The sequence below is a fragment of the Sinocyclocheilus anshuiensis genome, unplaced genomic scaffold (genome assembly GCF_001515605.1).
Source record: "Sinocyclocheilus anshuiensis isolate Anshui unplaced genomic scaffold, SAMN03320099.WGS_v1.1 scaffold551, whole genome shotgun sequence".
NCBI lineage: Eukaryota > Metazoa > Chordata > Actinopteri > Cypriniformes > Cyprinidae > Sinocyclocheilus > Sinocyclocheilus anshuiensis.
Window position 1 is genome coordinate 871,396 of NW_015548222.1, and position 16,910 is coordinate 888,305.

General features: G+C 37.6%; 1 protein-coding gene across 1 annotated transcript in view; it reads left to right on the forward strand.

The window, feature by feature from the left end:
* Nucleotides 1-16,910, forward strand: part of LOC107654276 (vacuolar protein sorting-associated protein 8 homolog) — a 61,588-nt gene that overhangs the window by 31,643 nt on the left and 13,035 nt on the right. Inside the window, exons 22-23 of the mRNA XM_016441300.1 lie at nt 11,694-11,916; nt 12,001-12,090. Coding sequence (XP_016296786.1) covers nt 11,694-11,916; nt 12,001-12,090 — 313 coding nt within the window. The remainder of the gene's footprint in view (nt 1-11,693; nt 11,917-12,000; nt 12,091-16,910) is intronic.

Below are 16,910 nucleotides of genomic sequence, written 5' to 3' on the forward strand. Positions count from 1 at the left end.
TGTGTGTGTGTGTGTGTGTGTGTGTGTGTGTGTGTGTGTGTGTGTGTGTGGGAGTGCTAATGAGAATCTGAAGATTGTGAGTGTGTGTATGTGCATGTATGTGCTTGGTTGTTTGTGTTTACTGAATAGCAGGTGAGAGAATGTCTTAACTCTTCTAACAATGTATTGCACAGTGGTTAGCACGTGTGTGTCTTTGGTTTTACACTCACACAAGGAACCCAGCAGAGCAGAGCTTCTTAACTTGAGGAAGAAGTGTGATGAAGAGCAGATCTCTGCACCTCGATTAACCCAGCTAAAACTCCCTATCGTGTTAGCTCCACCCCCTCAGCACAATGTCAGCAGCAGCTCTAAGATCAGCGGGATGCAGCACCGCTGATCACCCTTCCCGCAACCTCCAGTTCTTCCTATATTAGTCTAACCACTTTATTCAGCCACACAGAATTTATAGCAGTTTTGCCAAAGGATAATCTTCCTGTTAATCATATTGAACAACACTTATTCTGAGGTGGTACTTTGATGGTATATTTTGGTAATACCACAGTGCTTTTATCTATACCATATTGAATAATATACTCAGTGGAATTACTTGGAATGGTCAACTAGTCATCCCGCAACCGACCTATGATTAGAGTAGTCCAGTGGTTCAGGATCTTGATTTTACATTGGACATTTAGTGGTGAGCCAAGAAATGAGATGGAGGTGATTTAAATAATGAGAGAAGTTTAATTTTTGGTTGAACTTTTCTTGCATAGTTTTGTTTAAGGTTTTTAAGAATGAGAGAATTTTCAGGACAGTTATTTGTTGAATACCTATATAAGTCCTGTGAATAATCCTGTTCAAGAGCTGCACTTAGTATCTTCAGCATCTCCAACACAATATTCATTATTGTGTTACTCAATATCCCTCTCAGTATAGGCTAAAAATAGTTCCAATATGTTCTGCAGTTATGACAAAACAGCTTTTCAAACCTTTTTTTATTAACAGAAGAGAGCATTGTGCCTAAATATATGTATTAACTACAATTTGTTCTGTGATTCTAGAAGTTTTAGGAACCGTATGTTCTTTGATTACAGTAGTTGCTGATTTTTAGCTATGGATTTAATTATTGATAGTTGTGCGTTTTTTTCGTTTGTTTGTTTTTTATTTTATCTAGAGCCACTAACACTTTATTAGAACTTTTTAGTATTTTAATTTAGAGATAGATTAAAAATACATACATACATATACATATACATATTGTTAGGTCCATATATATTTGGACACTGACACAATTTTCATAATTTCAGCTCTGTAATTTCTGCCTTTAGTCTTGTCTTCAGCAAGTGAAATGCATGCTCAATCAGGTTGAAATCAGGAGATTGACTTGGCCATTGCAGAATAATCCACTTTTTTACCTTCAAAAACTCCTGGGTTGCTTTTGCAGTATGTTTTGGGTCATCGTCCATTTGTACTATGAAGCGCTGCCCAATCAACTCTGTGCATTTGGCTGAATCTGGCCAGAGAGTATATCCCTATACACTTCAGAATTCATCCGGCTGCTTCTGTCCTCTGTCACGTCATCAATAAACACCAGTAACCCACTGGAAGCCATGCATGCTCATGCCATCACACTGCTCCATGTTTCACAGATGAAGTTGTATGCTTTGGATCATGAGCTGTTCCAAGCCTTTTCCATACTTTTTTTTAATCCTGTCATTGTGGTACAGGTTGATCTTAATTTCAGCCGTCCAAAGAATGCTTTTCCAGAAGTGGTCTGGCTTTTTTAGATGTTTTTTGGCAAAGTCTAATCTGGCCTTGTTTTCACCTTGTGGTGAACCCTCTGTATTTGCTCTGGTGTAGTCTTCTCTTGATTGTAGACTTTGACAGTGACCCGTCTGCCTCCTGGAGAGTTCATCCACAACTGTTGTCCTCTGTGGGCGTCCAGGTCTTTTTATGTTGCTGAGCTCACTAGTGCGTTCTTTTTTTCTCAGAATGTACCAAACTGTTGATTTGACCACTCCTAATGTTCCTGCTATCTCTCTGATGGATTTGTTTTGTTTTTGAAGCCTAACAATTGTCTGTTTTACTTGTATGGAGAGATCCTTTGACCGCATGATGTGAGTTTACAGCAACAGTTTCCAATTGCAAATGGCACACTTAGAATCAACTCCAGACCGTTAAAGAATAGCCCACATGAAACAGCTTTTGAGTCAATTGCCCAATTACTCATGGTCCCTTGAAAATGGGGGTAGGTACATATTAAAGAGCTGTAATTCCTTAACCTTTCCTCCAATTTTGATGAATTGAGAATGTTCACTTTAAGCCCATCTTCATTATATAACTGTAACGTAAATGTTTTGGTCAGCAGCTAAAATAATAAAAATTGTGCCTGTGTCCAAATATTTATGGACCTGACTGTATGCATATGTATATAATACATTCATTTACAGTATTATACAGGCCTTCTTAAAGCTGCTGTAATTTCAGTGCCAGTACTATCGCCAAATAGGATTGTAAAAAAAAAAGAGAAAGAAAAAAAACATTGATATTACTTTGGGATGAGGCAAGTTATTTAAAAAAAAACAATACAAAACAAACAAACAAAAAAACTTAAGTTTAATACTGTGCCCATTCTGGTAACCCATCAATGCGTCAGTTTAGAAAATACATAGTTTGGCATATCCCTATACTGAATGATGAACATATTCATAGACCAGGGCTGTCCAAACTCGGTCCTGGAGGGCCGGTGTCCAGCAGAGTTTAGCTCCAACTTGCCTCAACACACCTGACTGGAAGTTTCTATGCCTAGTAAGAGCTTGATTAGCTGGTTCAGGTGTGTTTAATTAGGGTTGGAGCTAAACTCTGCAGGACACCGGCCCTCCAGGACTGAGTTTGGACAGCCCTGTCATAGACTATGGTATTTATGTGGTACTTCAAAAAAAATGATGGAATTACTTATTCAAATAATCAACATATGAACATTGTGCCTTTTATTGGTGATTGGTTCTTTGTTCTTCTAAAGACTCTAAATGAATTTCATGGTTGGGTAAACAAACTTAAAATTGAACATTGACGTACGCACACACACACATTATTCTAAACTAATTAACATCTAATGATAAACCCATCCTCACATGAGACCACTAACTTCAAAATCGTTTTTTTTAAACTATTGTTTAAACAGTAAAGTCTTTTTCGTCCTTTATGGTCGTTTTAGGGGTTAAGTTGTTAAATTGGTAACCCTAACTTTATATCTAGGTTGGTAACAGTTTGAGATTTCAACAATTTCTGTAAGGTGCTGAAAACATTCCATTCCATGACGTTGGAAAGGTGCTCAATTGGATTGAGATTTGATGACATTGGAGGACATTTAAGTATAATGAACACATTTGTCATGTTCAGGAAACCAGTTTAAGATGATTTGAGCTTTGTGACATGGAGCCTTATCCTGCTAGTCATGAAGGGAAGGACATGGTCAACAATACTCAGGTAGGCTGTGGCGTTTAAACAATGCTCATTTGGTAATAAGGGGCACAAAGTTTTCCAAGAAAATATCCCTTCACCATTACACCACCCCCACTTGCCTGAACTGTTAATACAAGGCAGGATGGATCCATTCTTTCATGTTGTTTACACCACATTTTGACCCTAACATCCGAATGTTGCAGCAGAAATCGAGACTCATGAGACCAGGCAACCTTTTTTGTCTTCTATTGTCCAATTTTGGTGAGCCTGTGGGAATTGTAGCCTCAGTTTCCTGTTCTTAGCTGAGAGAAGTGGCACCCAGTGTTTTCTGCTGCTGTAGAAAACATTACACTGCTTCAAGGTTAAATATGCTGTGTTTAACCTCAAAGCACTTCTGCATACCTCGGTTGTAACGAGTGGTTATTTGAGTTATTGTTGCCTTTCTATCAGCTCAAACCAGTCTAGCCATATTGCTCTGACCTCTGGCATCAGCAAGGCGTTTTCGCCCACAGAACTGCTGCTCACTGTATATTTTTTTTGGACCCTTCTCTGTAAACCCTGGAAATTTTTATACATGAAAATCCCAGTAGATCAGCAGTTTCGGAAATACTCAGACCAGCCCATCTGGCACCAACAACCATGGCACATTCAAAATCACCTTTCTTCTCCGTTCTGATCCTTAGTTTGAACTTGAGAAGATCATCTTGACCATGTCTACATGCCTAAATGCATTGTGTTGCTGCCATGTGATTGGCGGATATTTGTGATACCGAGCAGGTGAACAGGTGCACCTAATAAAGTGGCTGGTGAATGTATTTGTGCATTAAATTATAGTTGTCACAGGATATATGTGTATTTGTGTAATGTACTGAGAGCTTTAAAAAACGTGTTTAATATATTTGTTAATTTTGTTGTGTGAGTGGTGAATTGCAGTGTGCATTTGTGGGAATCTTTAAAACTGCAGCTTACCATACCCACTTTTTAAAGAGATAGTTGACCCAAAAATGAAAATTGCCCCATGATTTACTCGCCCTCGCCTCAAGCCAGGTGTATATGACTTTCTTCTTTCAGATGAATATAATCAGAGTTAGTCTTGCGAGAACCAAGTTTTGTTTCAAGCAAAGGAAAACCAGTCTCCTCTTGGCTTATATCGTCATTTTTCTTTACAAATCCTCGTTTTGTATTAATTCGTGACTGGTGTTTTGTTTTGCTCTGTCCGCTGTGCTTCCGCGTTTGTCACTTTTCACTGGAGCTTACGCTATGCCTACGTCCTACATCATCCGCCACCCTCTTGTGAATGTGCAAACAATGGTTAGCGGAAGCTAGAGATTACGGTTTATAAAGTTTTAAATATGGATATTATTCTTACACAAACACATCACTTCACTTCAGAAGGCCTTTATTTACCCCTGGAGCCATGTGGAGCACTTTTTATGATGAATGGATGCACTTTATTGGATTTCAAAATCTCAGCACCCATTCACTGGCATTTTAAAGCTTGGAAGAGCCAGGACATTTTTTAATAACTCTAATTGCAATTGTCTGAAAGAAGAAAGTCATATACACCTATCCCTTTCAACATTTTTCAAACCTGTGGTAAGCAGCATAAACATCTGGTGCTAAAATAGGGGGATTCATGACAATGAAACTCCTGCATTTGTATACTAGTCCTGAAAAATAATATGGTACCAAAAATGTAAAATAGTGCAACATCACCATCAGCATTGCTTTATTTCATTACTTTTGATATTTCTAGCCAGTGTGACGTGTCATGTAACTCCCGGGGAATGCATAAACTGATTTAAAAAAGGGACACCTTGGAATGCAATGCAGGTTGCTTTTAATAAAAGTGAGTGTGGGCTAAATGCATAAGGGTAAATTTAAATGTAAAGTGTGCAGTGAGGCAGATAAGTGATGGCTGTGGTGGATAATGTGAAAAATTTTGCTCGCTCCTTTTAACTCTGAAAAGCAGCACTGTAGAAGCAAAACATACACAACCAACTTGAAAACGGGTAAACCTGCAGACATGTGCCGCTTCAAAAAGCAACATATCAGACCTTGCAAAGCATCTGTCCTGTGCTTATTCCCAATTATACAAGTACTTCAGAGATCTGCAAATGACATAAACATAAATACACATGTTCTTAATAAGTTTGGGAAAAAAATAGTTTAACTGCTCTTTATTTTATTCAGGATTATGTTTTATTAAGCTTTTTATATTTAAAAAAAAATATTTTATCTTAAAAATTCTATGACAAACTGTCATTTATATTCCAGACGAGCCGAGGATGAAATGCCCCTCATCGTTCTCCTCATATTCTGGGAGCATTATTTTCTATCCTTGCGACAAGCCAATTTCCTGCCTGTGTAATTTTGTTTCTTGTTGTATTATCAGTGCCAGTAAAGGTCAGCAGCTGCCTTTATCAGACCTGCCTCACACTTTCAACCTCCACTCTTCTCTGCCTCTCCTCTCTTGTTATCATCATACACTCCTGTCATTTCTTGTTATTTTGTTGTACATGACTAGACACTCCATGGTAATCCATCTGAAAACATTTAAGCAAATATAGCTGTAAGCTATAAGTTGGCATTATCCATCAGGTGTAGAAAACTACTGTATAGAAGTAAATGAAATGGACTTTACAGTTTAATAATATACTCTTAAATCTTATCTTGAGTAATATCGATTATTATTATTAAAATAGACTTAAAAATATGATGTCAGTTTAATGTTGTGCATATTTTATGAAGATTTTTAATGTAACTAAATGCAAAGAATTTTGAGACTTGTTACCCCCTTCATATTCCTTGTTTCCAGATACATTTTGACCCATTAATTCATATGCATTTATTTACAATCTGAATTTAAATATTTGAAAAAATAAAAATGTACTGATGTTATTTACTCTGAAATGCATTATACTTGATGGTTATAAGTATCAGAACACAAATAAGTAGTTTTTTTCTCCTAATAATGTACAAATACAAACTGAATACAAATATTATGGGCCAGATTTACTATCAGCTTGTGCCAGCGCAAACCCTCATTTGGCGTTAAAAAACTACCCTGTAAAAAATGAAAAGTTGAGAAGACTTAAAAGTTCAAGGCAACCAGCTTCAGGAGATTTTTGTGTTTTCTCAACTTTTTGTTGTATAAATTGAAAACAACAAGTTAAGAAAACACAAAAATCTCCTGAAGCTGTTTGCCTTAAACTTTTAAGTTTTCTCAACTTTTGATTTTTTACAGTGTAGGAAGTCAGGAATGCCACGCAGTGGGAAATTAGCGCTGAAAAGTCGCTAATGAAAACGATCGGTAAATTTATGGGAGGAGAGTATTAAAATTAATCATGCAGCGCGATTTACTAAGATTTACACTCGTCAATTTATTGCTGTTTGCGTTATTATTTAACGCCCAAAAAAGCATGTCTTAAAACAGGCGATTATTTGTGCTGCTCTTGGTAGATTATGCTGGTCGTTATGGAAATGAGTTCTTATGTGTTCTTTAATGTGCGCATTGTTAGTAAATCACCCGCAGAGTTTTCTCCTCCCATCAGTGCTTTTATGGAATTGCGCTCTAACGCTAATTTGTCCTGTTTAGTAAATCTGGCCCTATATTTCTGAGTTGGTACATGTTTTTAAACTAAATATTTCTAATGATTTCTCATTTTTACTGTCTTGGACATCATTATTCTCATTGACGCGCACACACTAAGGGAAAGGTTATGCAAGGAAATGTTTCGTTTATGTGCATGTTGGATGGTTTCTGCTTTTGTCCTCATACACCGTTGACTCATGTTTGAGCTAGAGATGAGATTAATGGTGCTATGTCTTTAGATATGAGATGTACTGACAGCTGTGACACTTTGTGTCAGTGGTTACAGGGAGTAGGTGCATTCACTGATGTTGTCGTGTTTAAAAAGCCCTGCTGTTCACAGAATGCCAGAGTCTCTCATCATAATTCTGTGAATGTGTGTCTGTGTGTGTTGACATTGATGTGTGTATGTATTTTGAGGCTCTCAAACACCCATGCCCTTCAGGGAAATGTGTTCTGTCATATTGGGACAAACTGTGATCCTCTTGAGCAAAACACCATCTCTCTGGGTGGATATAAAGTAGTTCAGTACAGGGTTCCCACGGTCATAGCAAACCCCCCAAAAATTCAGTGATTTTCAAAATTGTGATTTTTGAATGACTGTAATGAAATAAACATTAATAATTATATTAATTAATTAGATTTTATGAATTAAAAAATAATGAAAATTTTTCAAGTCATGAAAATTTCTATGTTGGATATAAATAATAAAAAAATTTACTTTTAAGTGTGTAGCAGAACTGAAAATAATAATAATAAATAATTATTTTTAGAATGATCAATTTATAATCAAATTAAAGTAGGTTTTACTTGAAAAGGCTAGGAAACAATTTTTCACTTAGAAGCGGATGTTTTCAAGTAAAGAATATACAATTATTGGATACAGTTTTGTATGGATTTAATAAAAAAAATGGAGTAAAGTTTTTTCTTTGTGAAATATGAAACACTCAAAAACACTTAAAAATACCATAATGTTAATGCTTATACGTAGATACTTTTTTCCCTATCTTTTAAAATTCTTGTAAGGCATATTTTAAGTACTTTTAAGCATTACTGCATCCATTTGTGAAGCATTTATACTTATGTGATAAATAAGTAAAACAAATCATCATAATTCAATAACACTGACAGACAACATTTTACCTAAATATATTTTATTTAATGTCTGAATTGTAAATTTCTATAAAAAACCATTAAAAAATAAAAAGGTATGGATAAAACTAATATGATATATTAGTTTTATTATATAATATAATATAATTGTCACGATAAGCTGGAGCAAAGGAACGAGGAAACGAGGAGTCTTTAATAATCCAACATGGAGACACAGAACACAAGGATGACGTTCAAGACCCGACAAATACAACATGGAGGAGGAATGGCTGCCGACTCCAGGGGGCCGACCAATGTCAGCGGAGGAGCCCAAGGTGGAGAGCCGATGAGCCACTCACACTGTCCGTGGCTTTCTCCCTCGTGGCGGGCGTTGTTGCCGGCTCACACACCTTGACTGACGTCCTTTGCAGCTCCGGCTCCGCGGCGATCCTCAGCACTGTCGCTCCGTGCGGCAATGTCTTGTCTGTCGCGGCGGTCGATGGCTCTCCATCAGCGGTGGGCTCGGGCATGCGCTCCCCGCATCGGGGAGATAGTGGCCTGGGCACTGGGTCGGGAGTGGAACTGGCAAGATTCTCCTGGGAACAGGCGGGGAACGGAGATCCATTTCTCGCCAGTGTCCACTCCACAAAGGCAGCGAAATTCGCTCGAGGACCATCTTCAGACGACAGCGCTCTGCACGAGATGTTCAAACTGGCATCGTAGAACGCACAGAGCGCGTCGTCCGGATAGCTGGTTAGAGCAGTGAGGACCAGGAACAGTCTTGTATGGCCCTCGAGCGATCTCTCCCCCTGCTCCAGCAGGAGGAGGAGGTACTCCGGACAGGAGAGGGGATCCATGGAAACAACGGAAAAAAAAAACTCTGAGGAAAAAATGGAAACAAAAACGGAGGGAACACACGGAGGTAACTGTATTCACGGTTCGCTGGAGCAAGGGAATGAGGAAACGAGGAGACGTGGAGATTTCACAAAACGAGAGTCTTTAATAATCCAACATGGAGACACAGAACACAAGGATAACGTTCAAGACCCGACAAATACAAACTGAACAGACTGGGACTTTTAAACACAGGGCAATCAGGGGAACACAGGTGCATGGAATCAGTCAATTAACTGGGACACGGAACACGTGGGGTGGGAAAAAAACAAAACCAGTCCATAATCCTGACAATAATATAATATAATATAATATAATATAATATAATATGATATAATATAATATGATATAATGTATAATTTTCCACTTCAATCACATGATGATTCCTCAGTCAGATTCAGAACTGATGTCTAGATCTTCCTGCCAAAACAATGCACACGCGCTATAAATTATTTACACTGAATCAAGTTCTATTTTAGGACATTTAAGGCTAACCGAGGTACAAAGCAAAAAGAATAGACTCAAAGTTCACACAGTTCTAGTGCTCATATTTACATTAAACATCTGCCTATATTATGCTAATATGTGAAAAAAATGCTTAAAAGCCAGATGTTTTCAACACAGGTGTGGGTTGCTATCAGTTCAGATTGACTGCATTAGCTAAGCTAACTGGTTCATTAGTTGTTAAATAGTTATTAGCATATTTCATAATGTTACTGTAATCTTGAGCAGCTATGATGAATGAACTAAAGAAATTACACTATAACTGTACTGTCATTGTACTGTATGTTTTACAGCTACATTTTAATGCCCAACTGAGTGAAAAGTCTCCCACTGTTTGGTGGATCAAGACCCTTACTATAATGTAAAATTCTTGTTCACAATATACTGATTAACAAATGGATTCAAAGACTAAACTCTCATCCCACCTTTCTCTCGTTCTCTCCCACTCCTTGGTTGTCTATTCTCTCTCTTCTTTTTTATTTGATGCACATTATTTGACATTCTCTCTTTTGGGCTCTTTCTTTTTTCTCTGTGAAAGAAATAGGGAGAGGAACAGAATGAGATGAATAATAATGCTGAATGGCTTTGATGTCTACAGTGCTATCATTAAAACCATCCTGTTTTTCACGAACCAGCAGAAAACACCCAAAAAAGAGACAAACCAAGGGTTAATTGTAATGTATAAAGCCATTTTCTGTCATTTTAATATAATAGGTCGTTTTTGTGGTGATTAGGAATAATAGCATTTGGCCTGTTTTCTCTTTATTATTCAGTGTAACTGGATGGACCTAGTGTTGCTTTCGTCAACGAAAATTATGACTAAATATCGTCGCGCCTCGCTGACAGATATTTGTAGAGCTGCGGGCTGGGCGACAGATTCTATAGCCTTCGTGTGGAGGTGGTATCCTCCTGTGTTCTCACCTCAAACGGGTAGAGGCGCTGAGAGGTCCTGGTTTAGTGTCGGCTTGCTAAAACTGCTCCAGAATGTCCGTACTGTAGGCCCTGTCGAGCTCCTCCGTCCCCTCGGCAGCCAGACGTGGCGTATAGCCTTCGTGTGGAGGTGGTATCCTCCTGTGTTCTCACCTCAAACGGGTAGAGGCGCTGAGAGGTCCTGGTTTAGTGTCGGCTTGCTAAAACTGCTCCAGAATGTCCGTACTGTAGGCCCTGTCGAGCTCCTCCGTCCCCTCGGCAGCCAGATGTAGCGGAACGTCCGGCGCCAGGCCCTCACTCGCTGAATCCGTGAGAACCGGTAGAGGGCTGGGTTCCATATGTAGAGGCCTAAGTGGTTCCCATATGTGTAAAGTCCACGGTATAGGCTCAGAGCCCGTGTTTCCCACATTATTATTGAATTAAAGTGCTCATGAATTCATAAAATGTTAACATAGTTGAAGTTTATAACAAAATTTCAAATGTGTAGAAGTATATAAGTTAGGGCTGCAAAAACTAATCAATAAAAACTGGTAGTGAAAATATTGGACAATGAATAACACATATGGACAAAAAAGCTCTTGAAAAAATGCAGAGAACACATAGTGGGCTGCTGTGGGAAAAGTACCTAAATTGTCCTAAAGATGAGAATGCTTTATATTAAGAGCTTATAACAAACTCATAAGCATATAGTTAGCATGGCTTACTGTCAGCTGATTTAATAGATGTGTGTTTTTAAAGTATTTAAGACATGCTTTCCCCAGCACATGACCAACATTTTTATAGTTATAATATCCTTATCTGTAAAAGTTAGAAAGTAATGCGATTTAATGCAGCAAATTCTCGACAGCTTCACAGACTACACTGAACGAATGACAGAGCGCTGTTGTATGAGAGCAGTATCTCTAAAGGGACTACTGTAATAGGGTATAAAAATGTATATGTCCAGATTATCATTGCCCTATAAAGTTCTTTCAGTATGTTTGTTTTACTACAGTACCACAAATGTCTGAGCACAAGAGCAATAAACAATACTTGGATAAAAAATAACAAATATATTGAAACACTACAGGTGTGGTCAAGTTAGTGAAACTTTTTGCAGGCAAAAACAAAAAGCAAAACAAAAAAACAATCGATAAACCACGTAGAGGGCAACCAAGCAGCTTTTTGTTGGTTAATGCAATAAATTTCAGTCCAACAAATCTAATCTCATTTTTAAAACAATCTCTCTTCTGCTCAGGGACCTACTGTTTAACCAGATCTACCCTCGGCTGGTGGAGAACTCAGTGGCCAGGGGTGTGTTTCTGGAGAGTCTGGAGCCTTACATTCTGAGCGAGAGGATTGGTTGTCTGACTGCACCCGTCATGAGAGACCTCCTCAGCTACTTCCAGGAGAACGGCATGATGGATAGTGTGGAGGGATGCCTGGTCCATATGGACATCACCAATCTGGACATACAGCAGGTGTGTATGTGCGAACTCTTCATAGCAGCAGCTCTTCATCATCTGTATTGCTTAAGTCAGCATATGTCTACTGGATGTTTGTAGGTGGTGCAGATGTGCTGGGATAACCAGCTGTATGATGCCATGATCTACGTCTTCAACAGTGGCATGAACGACTACATCAGCCCCATGGAGGTATGATAGTGTGCTCAATCAATGTTTGTGTTGTTGTGTTAAGATTTTAAAACACTAGACTTGCTTCATACACTTGCCGACTTTGTGAATGGTTACAGAGATGATCTGGGCATCATACACTAAACGACTGAAGATCACACAATACCAGAGTTTTCCAGTCATTCTGAACTTAACAGACTCATAGAAACTTGCTAGAAGATGCATGATGAGAAAAAACGAGCCAAGCATATTCAGATCTGGTCTTGGTGGGCAGACATGTTCGGTCTGGCCTGTACAGGCTACAGCATGAGTTGGAAGTGAGTGACTTTAGGTCTGTTAAAGGGATAGTTCACCCAAAATTAACATTTTGTCATCATTTACTCACCCTGGCCCACCAACTCTTTGATTAGTATTTCTTTCCATACTATGGAAGTCAATGGGGACCAAGAACTGTTTGGTTCCTCAAAAATTCTTCAAAATATCTTCTTTTGTGTTCAACATAAGAAAGAAACTTATACAGGTTTGGAACGACATGAGGGTGAGTAAATGGTGACAAAAGTTTCATTTTTGGGTGGACTATTCCTTTAAATCTGTTCACCTGAGAGTGAAATCATTGCATCATTTACTCACTCTAATAACGTTCCAAACAGATCACTGACAAGCTACACAAAATCGCGTTTAAAAAAATCACAGGCGATTCATTGCCGATTATGAACGCGATTTTATGTAGCTTGTCAGTGAACTACGGCTCTGTGTAGTAAATGACGCTCCATCTGAACGCACGTGCTGGAGATTTACTACTAACCACAGGAGCGGCTTTACTGACGAGATGCGCATGAAAATCGCATTCGATTTTTTGCACAGCCCTACCTTCAGTTGTTACGCTTTCAAATTTCATGCCATTTGTAATTTCACAGTATTTTCACCTCCTAACTTATTACACTTGTGAAGTCACAATTCTATATTGGTACAATTTACTCAGGCCGATGACATTTTTTGTATGACATTAAAATTATTTTTAGAATAATTGTACATAGTTTAAACAAAACAATTGTGATTATTTCTGAGAACTATTTGACTGCAGGCAGACATACATTATGGTACAGTACAAATATTTGGAGCGTCCCTTATTCTGTCCCTTATTTTCTACAAGAATACACGAATAAACACTATTTTCTTAAAGAATAAAAGATAAAGAATCACAATTGTCCCTTATTTTCCATTTCTGAAGTTAATTGGCAACCCTAATGATGACGTAATTATCTTTTGACTCCCCTGACAGCGGCACCTTGCTCAAAAAAACAAACAAGCAAAAAAGAAAACCTCAGTTGTTGGAGATATGCAAGCAAAAAATAATAGATGAAAAATGGATAATAGAAAGCGCAAAGGTGGCACTGAAAAGGCCAGTAAAAAAAAGAAAAAAATAAGTGGGCCGGTGTATGGCATGAAACTCCAGGGCTGAAAATGAGTCTCACTCCGGCCCTGTTTGGGAGTAACACTTATTTATTTTTCAGTAAAATCAGTGTAATATATTTTATTTCCATAATATTTTTTCTTTTGTATTTTGAGAGAATTTCATGGTACTAATGAATATTTATGCAATAATTATGATACATTTTTTCCCACTGAAAATAATAATAAAAAAAAAATCAAAGATTTTGCTATTACTTTTCAATTATGGCAGTATTTCATGTTAAAATAGAAACGATGCCTTTAAAATCAAATTTTTGAAGTCCGATTAGTGTGATCTGGTTGGAGTAAAAAAAGAAAAACATCTGCAATTCCATGGTTTAGCCACTAAATTCCTATATAGCTCTATATAAAAGGCTTATAAATTATCTAGTTGTTTTTAGGCATAAAGACTTCTTTTTAATAAGTTGTGGATCTGGATATATCTTTTTGTAAAGTTTAGATTTTTTTTAATTTTTTTTATTTTGGTTTGAAATGTTAGTTTTTGCATTAATTTTACTGCAGTCAAACCTGAACACAGAGAAAGGCATTGTGTTACACATAACATCAAAATTCAACAAAAATGAACAGGAATGCTTTATCAGAGATTAATCAATCTGATTTCAACCTCTTATTTGAGCCTTCTGGCTCAATTTTGCCATATTGTTACAGCCACACCAGTTCATTTGTGTGTGTATAATAGTGTGTTGTGTGTGTGAGTGTGTGTTTGAGTGTGTGTGTCTGTTTTGTACTCTTGATGATTTAGTGTGTAACCCCTTCCTTGGTGTCTGTGTTTTGACTGCATTTTTGGCTGAATTATTGATTTTATTTCATGCATTTGCAGAAACATGCTTTGAGTTACAGTCACACTGGTTCATATATGTGTCTGTGGGGGGTGGGCAGTTCAATATTTTGCACTCTTGATATTTTAGAGTATCACTCCTTTATTGCTGTGCACTCTTTTTCTGCATCGTGAATGCATTTCTTAGAATTTCTTATTTTTGGAAAGTTCAAGAAGAGATAGTAAAAGAAATCTACTGTCAACTGAAGAGACACAATCGCCTTACTGGATGAACAGATTTAATTTAATCTTGTATTTTACATATAAACATGATCAACGCGCATAAATTGAGCACATCCACTATGGTCAACAGAAGCTTGATGCATGAGAACAAACCTCAAACACAAAGCTCAAACATGCTTGCGTAACACATGAGAACAAGCCTCATCGGTTCTTGTGTGTCAGACAATCATGTTTGAACTTCTGTTTATCATATTTGAACTAACCCTGAGTGTAAAGCACATCGTACATTATCATATGTCGCTATGATATGTCTTCTAAAATCAGCTGAAAATATTATTTATTTTCTCTGTCTTTCAACTGGATGGAATCATGGACTGAAGCTAAAATATCTGTGCCCATCATACACTATAACTCCCAACTGTCCAAAATCTGAAGACTGGCTCTGACAGCTAGCGTTGACTTGTCTAGACTGTAAATTGGGTCAAAAGTAGTGTTAATTTTGTCAGCTATTTTAAATTTTAGCCTTAAGCCCTATTCGGATGGTAATTGTTTCTCAGGGGGACATACAGTTGCATCTCAATAAATTAGAATGTTGTGGAAAAGTTCATTTATTTCAGTAATTCAACTCAAATTGTGAAACTCGTGTATTAAATAAATTCAGTGCACACAGACTGAAGTAGTTTAAGTTTTTGGTTCTTTTAATTGTGATGATTTTGGCTCACATTTAACAAAAACCCACCAATTCACTATCTCAACAAATTAGAATATGGTGACATGCCAATCAGCTAATCAACTCAAAACACCTGCAAAGGTTTCCTGAGCCTTCAAAATGGTCTCAGTTTGGTTCACTAGGCTACACAATCAAACACCAAGGTCGTGTGGTAATTTAATTGCCGTCCGAATCCACATCTTCGGAGAGTTTTCGCGAAGAAATCGATTCAAAATTCAATGTTTAAACGCTTTTTGAGCACTCCCGAACACCGTAAGGTAAAGTTGTAGCCTACTTCAGTGTAATTTGCATACATATTTAGCCTATTTCTGAAATGCTGGAAAGTATTTAAAATAACAATTACTTCATAACTGCTCCACCACAGTGACTGGGAGCAGAAAGTGAAGAAAAGCACGTAAACATTCGAAATGGGTGTTTATTGTGGCAGCAGAAGGTATGCAATACAATTTTAAAATGTGTATTATAAACATATATATCGTGTATAATTATATACAACTATAGCTCGTCTATTTTCCTATTTTTAAACAGGAGATTTAAATAATCAAATAATAAATAGGATTATATATTTTAAAATATGCTTGGAATAATAAGAATAAATTTTACATAATAAGTATTTTTAAATTCATTTTACACAATAATAAGAATAAATTTGTAAATAAAATTCATTTTATTTACAGCAGACAATCATGTGACTGGCCACGTGAGCAGCACGTTCCCGGGTTTGTAGGATCACAGAACTCGCTCCTCCACTGTGAATAAATCGCCATCCGAATCCATGAGTTTTATCACTGAGGTGATATGTAAATTAATTTTTACAGACGTCCATATGAGAAACAATTACCGTCCGAATCGGGCTTTAGTCTTAGTCCCGTGTTAAATGGCCTTTTTAGTTTTTTATCATATTTAGTCAACCTTATCCTATTTAGTTTTAGTCAAGTTTTAGTTGACTAAAAGTCTCAACATTTTAGTCTAGTTTTAGTCAAAGAAAACCTGAAGTATTTTAGTCTAGTTTTAGTCAATGAAAACTTGACATTTTAGCAATAAGATTATTATTTTTTGCAATTTTTGTTTAACGGCATTCATTTTATTAACGTGCGATTAAGGCAGCGCGCATTTTCTGTTTGACCCGTGGCCTAGCCCGTATTAGGAGAAATGGAGATGCACAGTGTTGCCAACTTAGCAACTTTGTCGCTAGATCTAGTGACTTTTCAGACCCCTTTAGCGACTTTTTTTTTTCAGAAAAGCGCCTAGCGACAAATTTTTAGGGTTTGCCTAAACCTTATTTAGTTTCTGAGACTTGCCGGTACTGCCGCACGAGCGCGAGGTCTCTCTTTCCCAGCGCGCACGCACCTCTCTCTGTGTCTGCTATGTTCAGCGAGCGGCGGAGAGGAGCAGCGCTTTCAGTTAAAACAGATATTATGTTGCTTCTCTAATTTTACATGCAAGTATAGCCAAAATCACAGCACAGCTATTGTCTTTATCAGATGATAGCTCGATTATAAATCAGGATTCGCTTTCATGGGAACTTCGAACTGCGTCCTCTAGGGGTCGCTATGGGGAATGCCTCGTCGTGACCTGTGTCTGAAGCATACATTGAAAAAACACCAACTCGTTGGCCGGCGACAGCCATGACGTCAC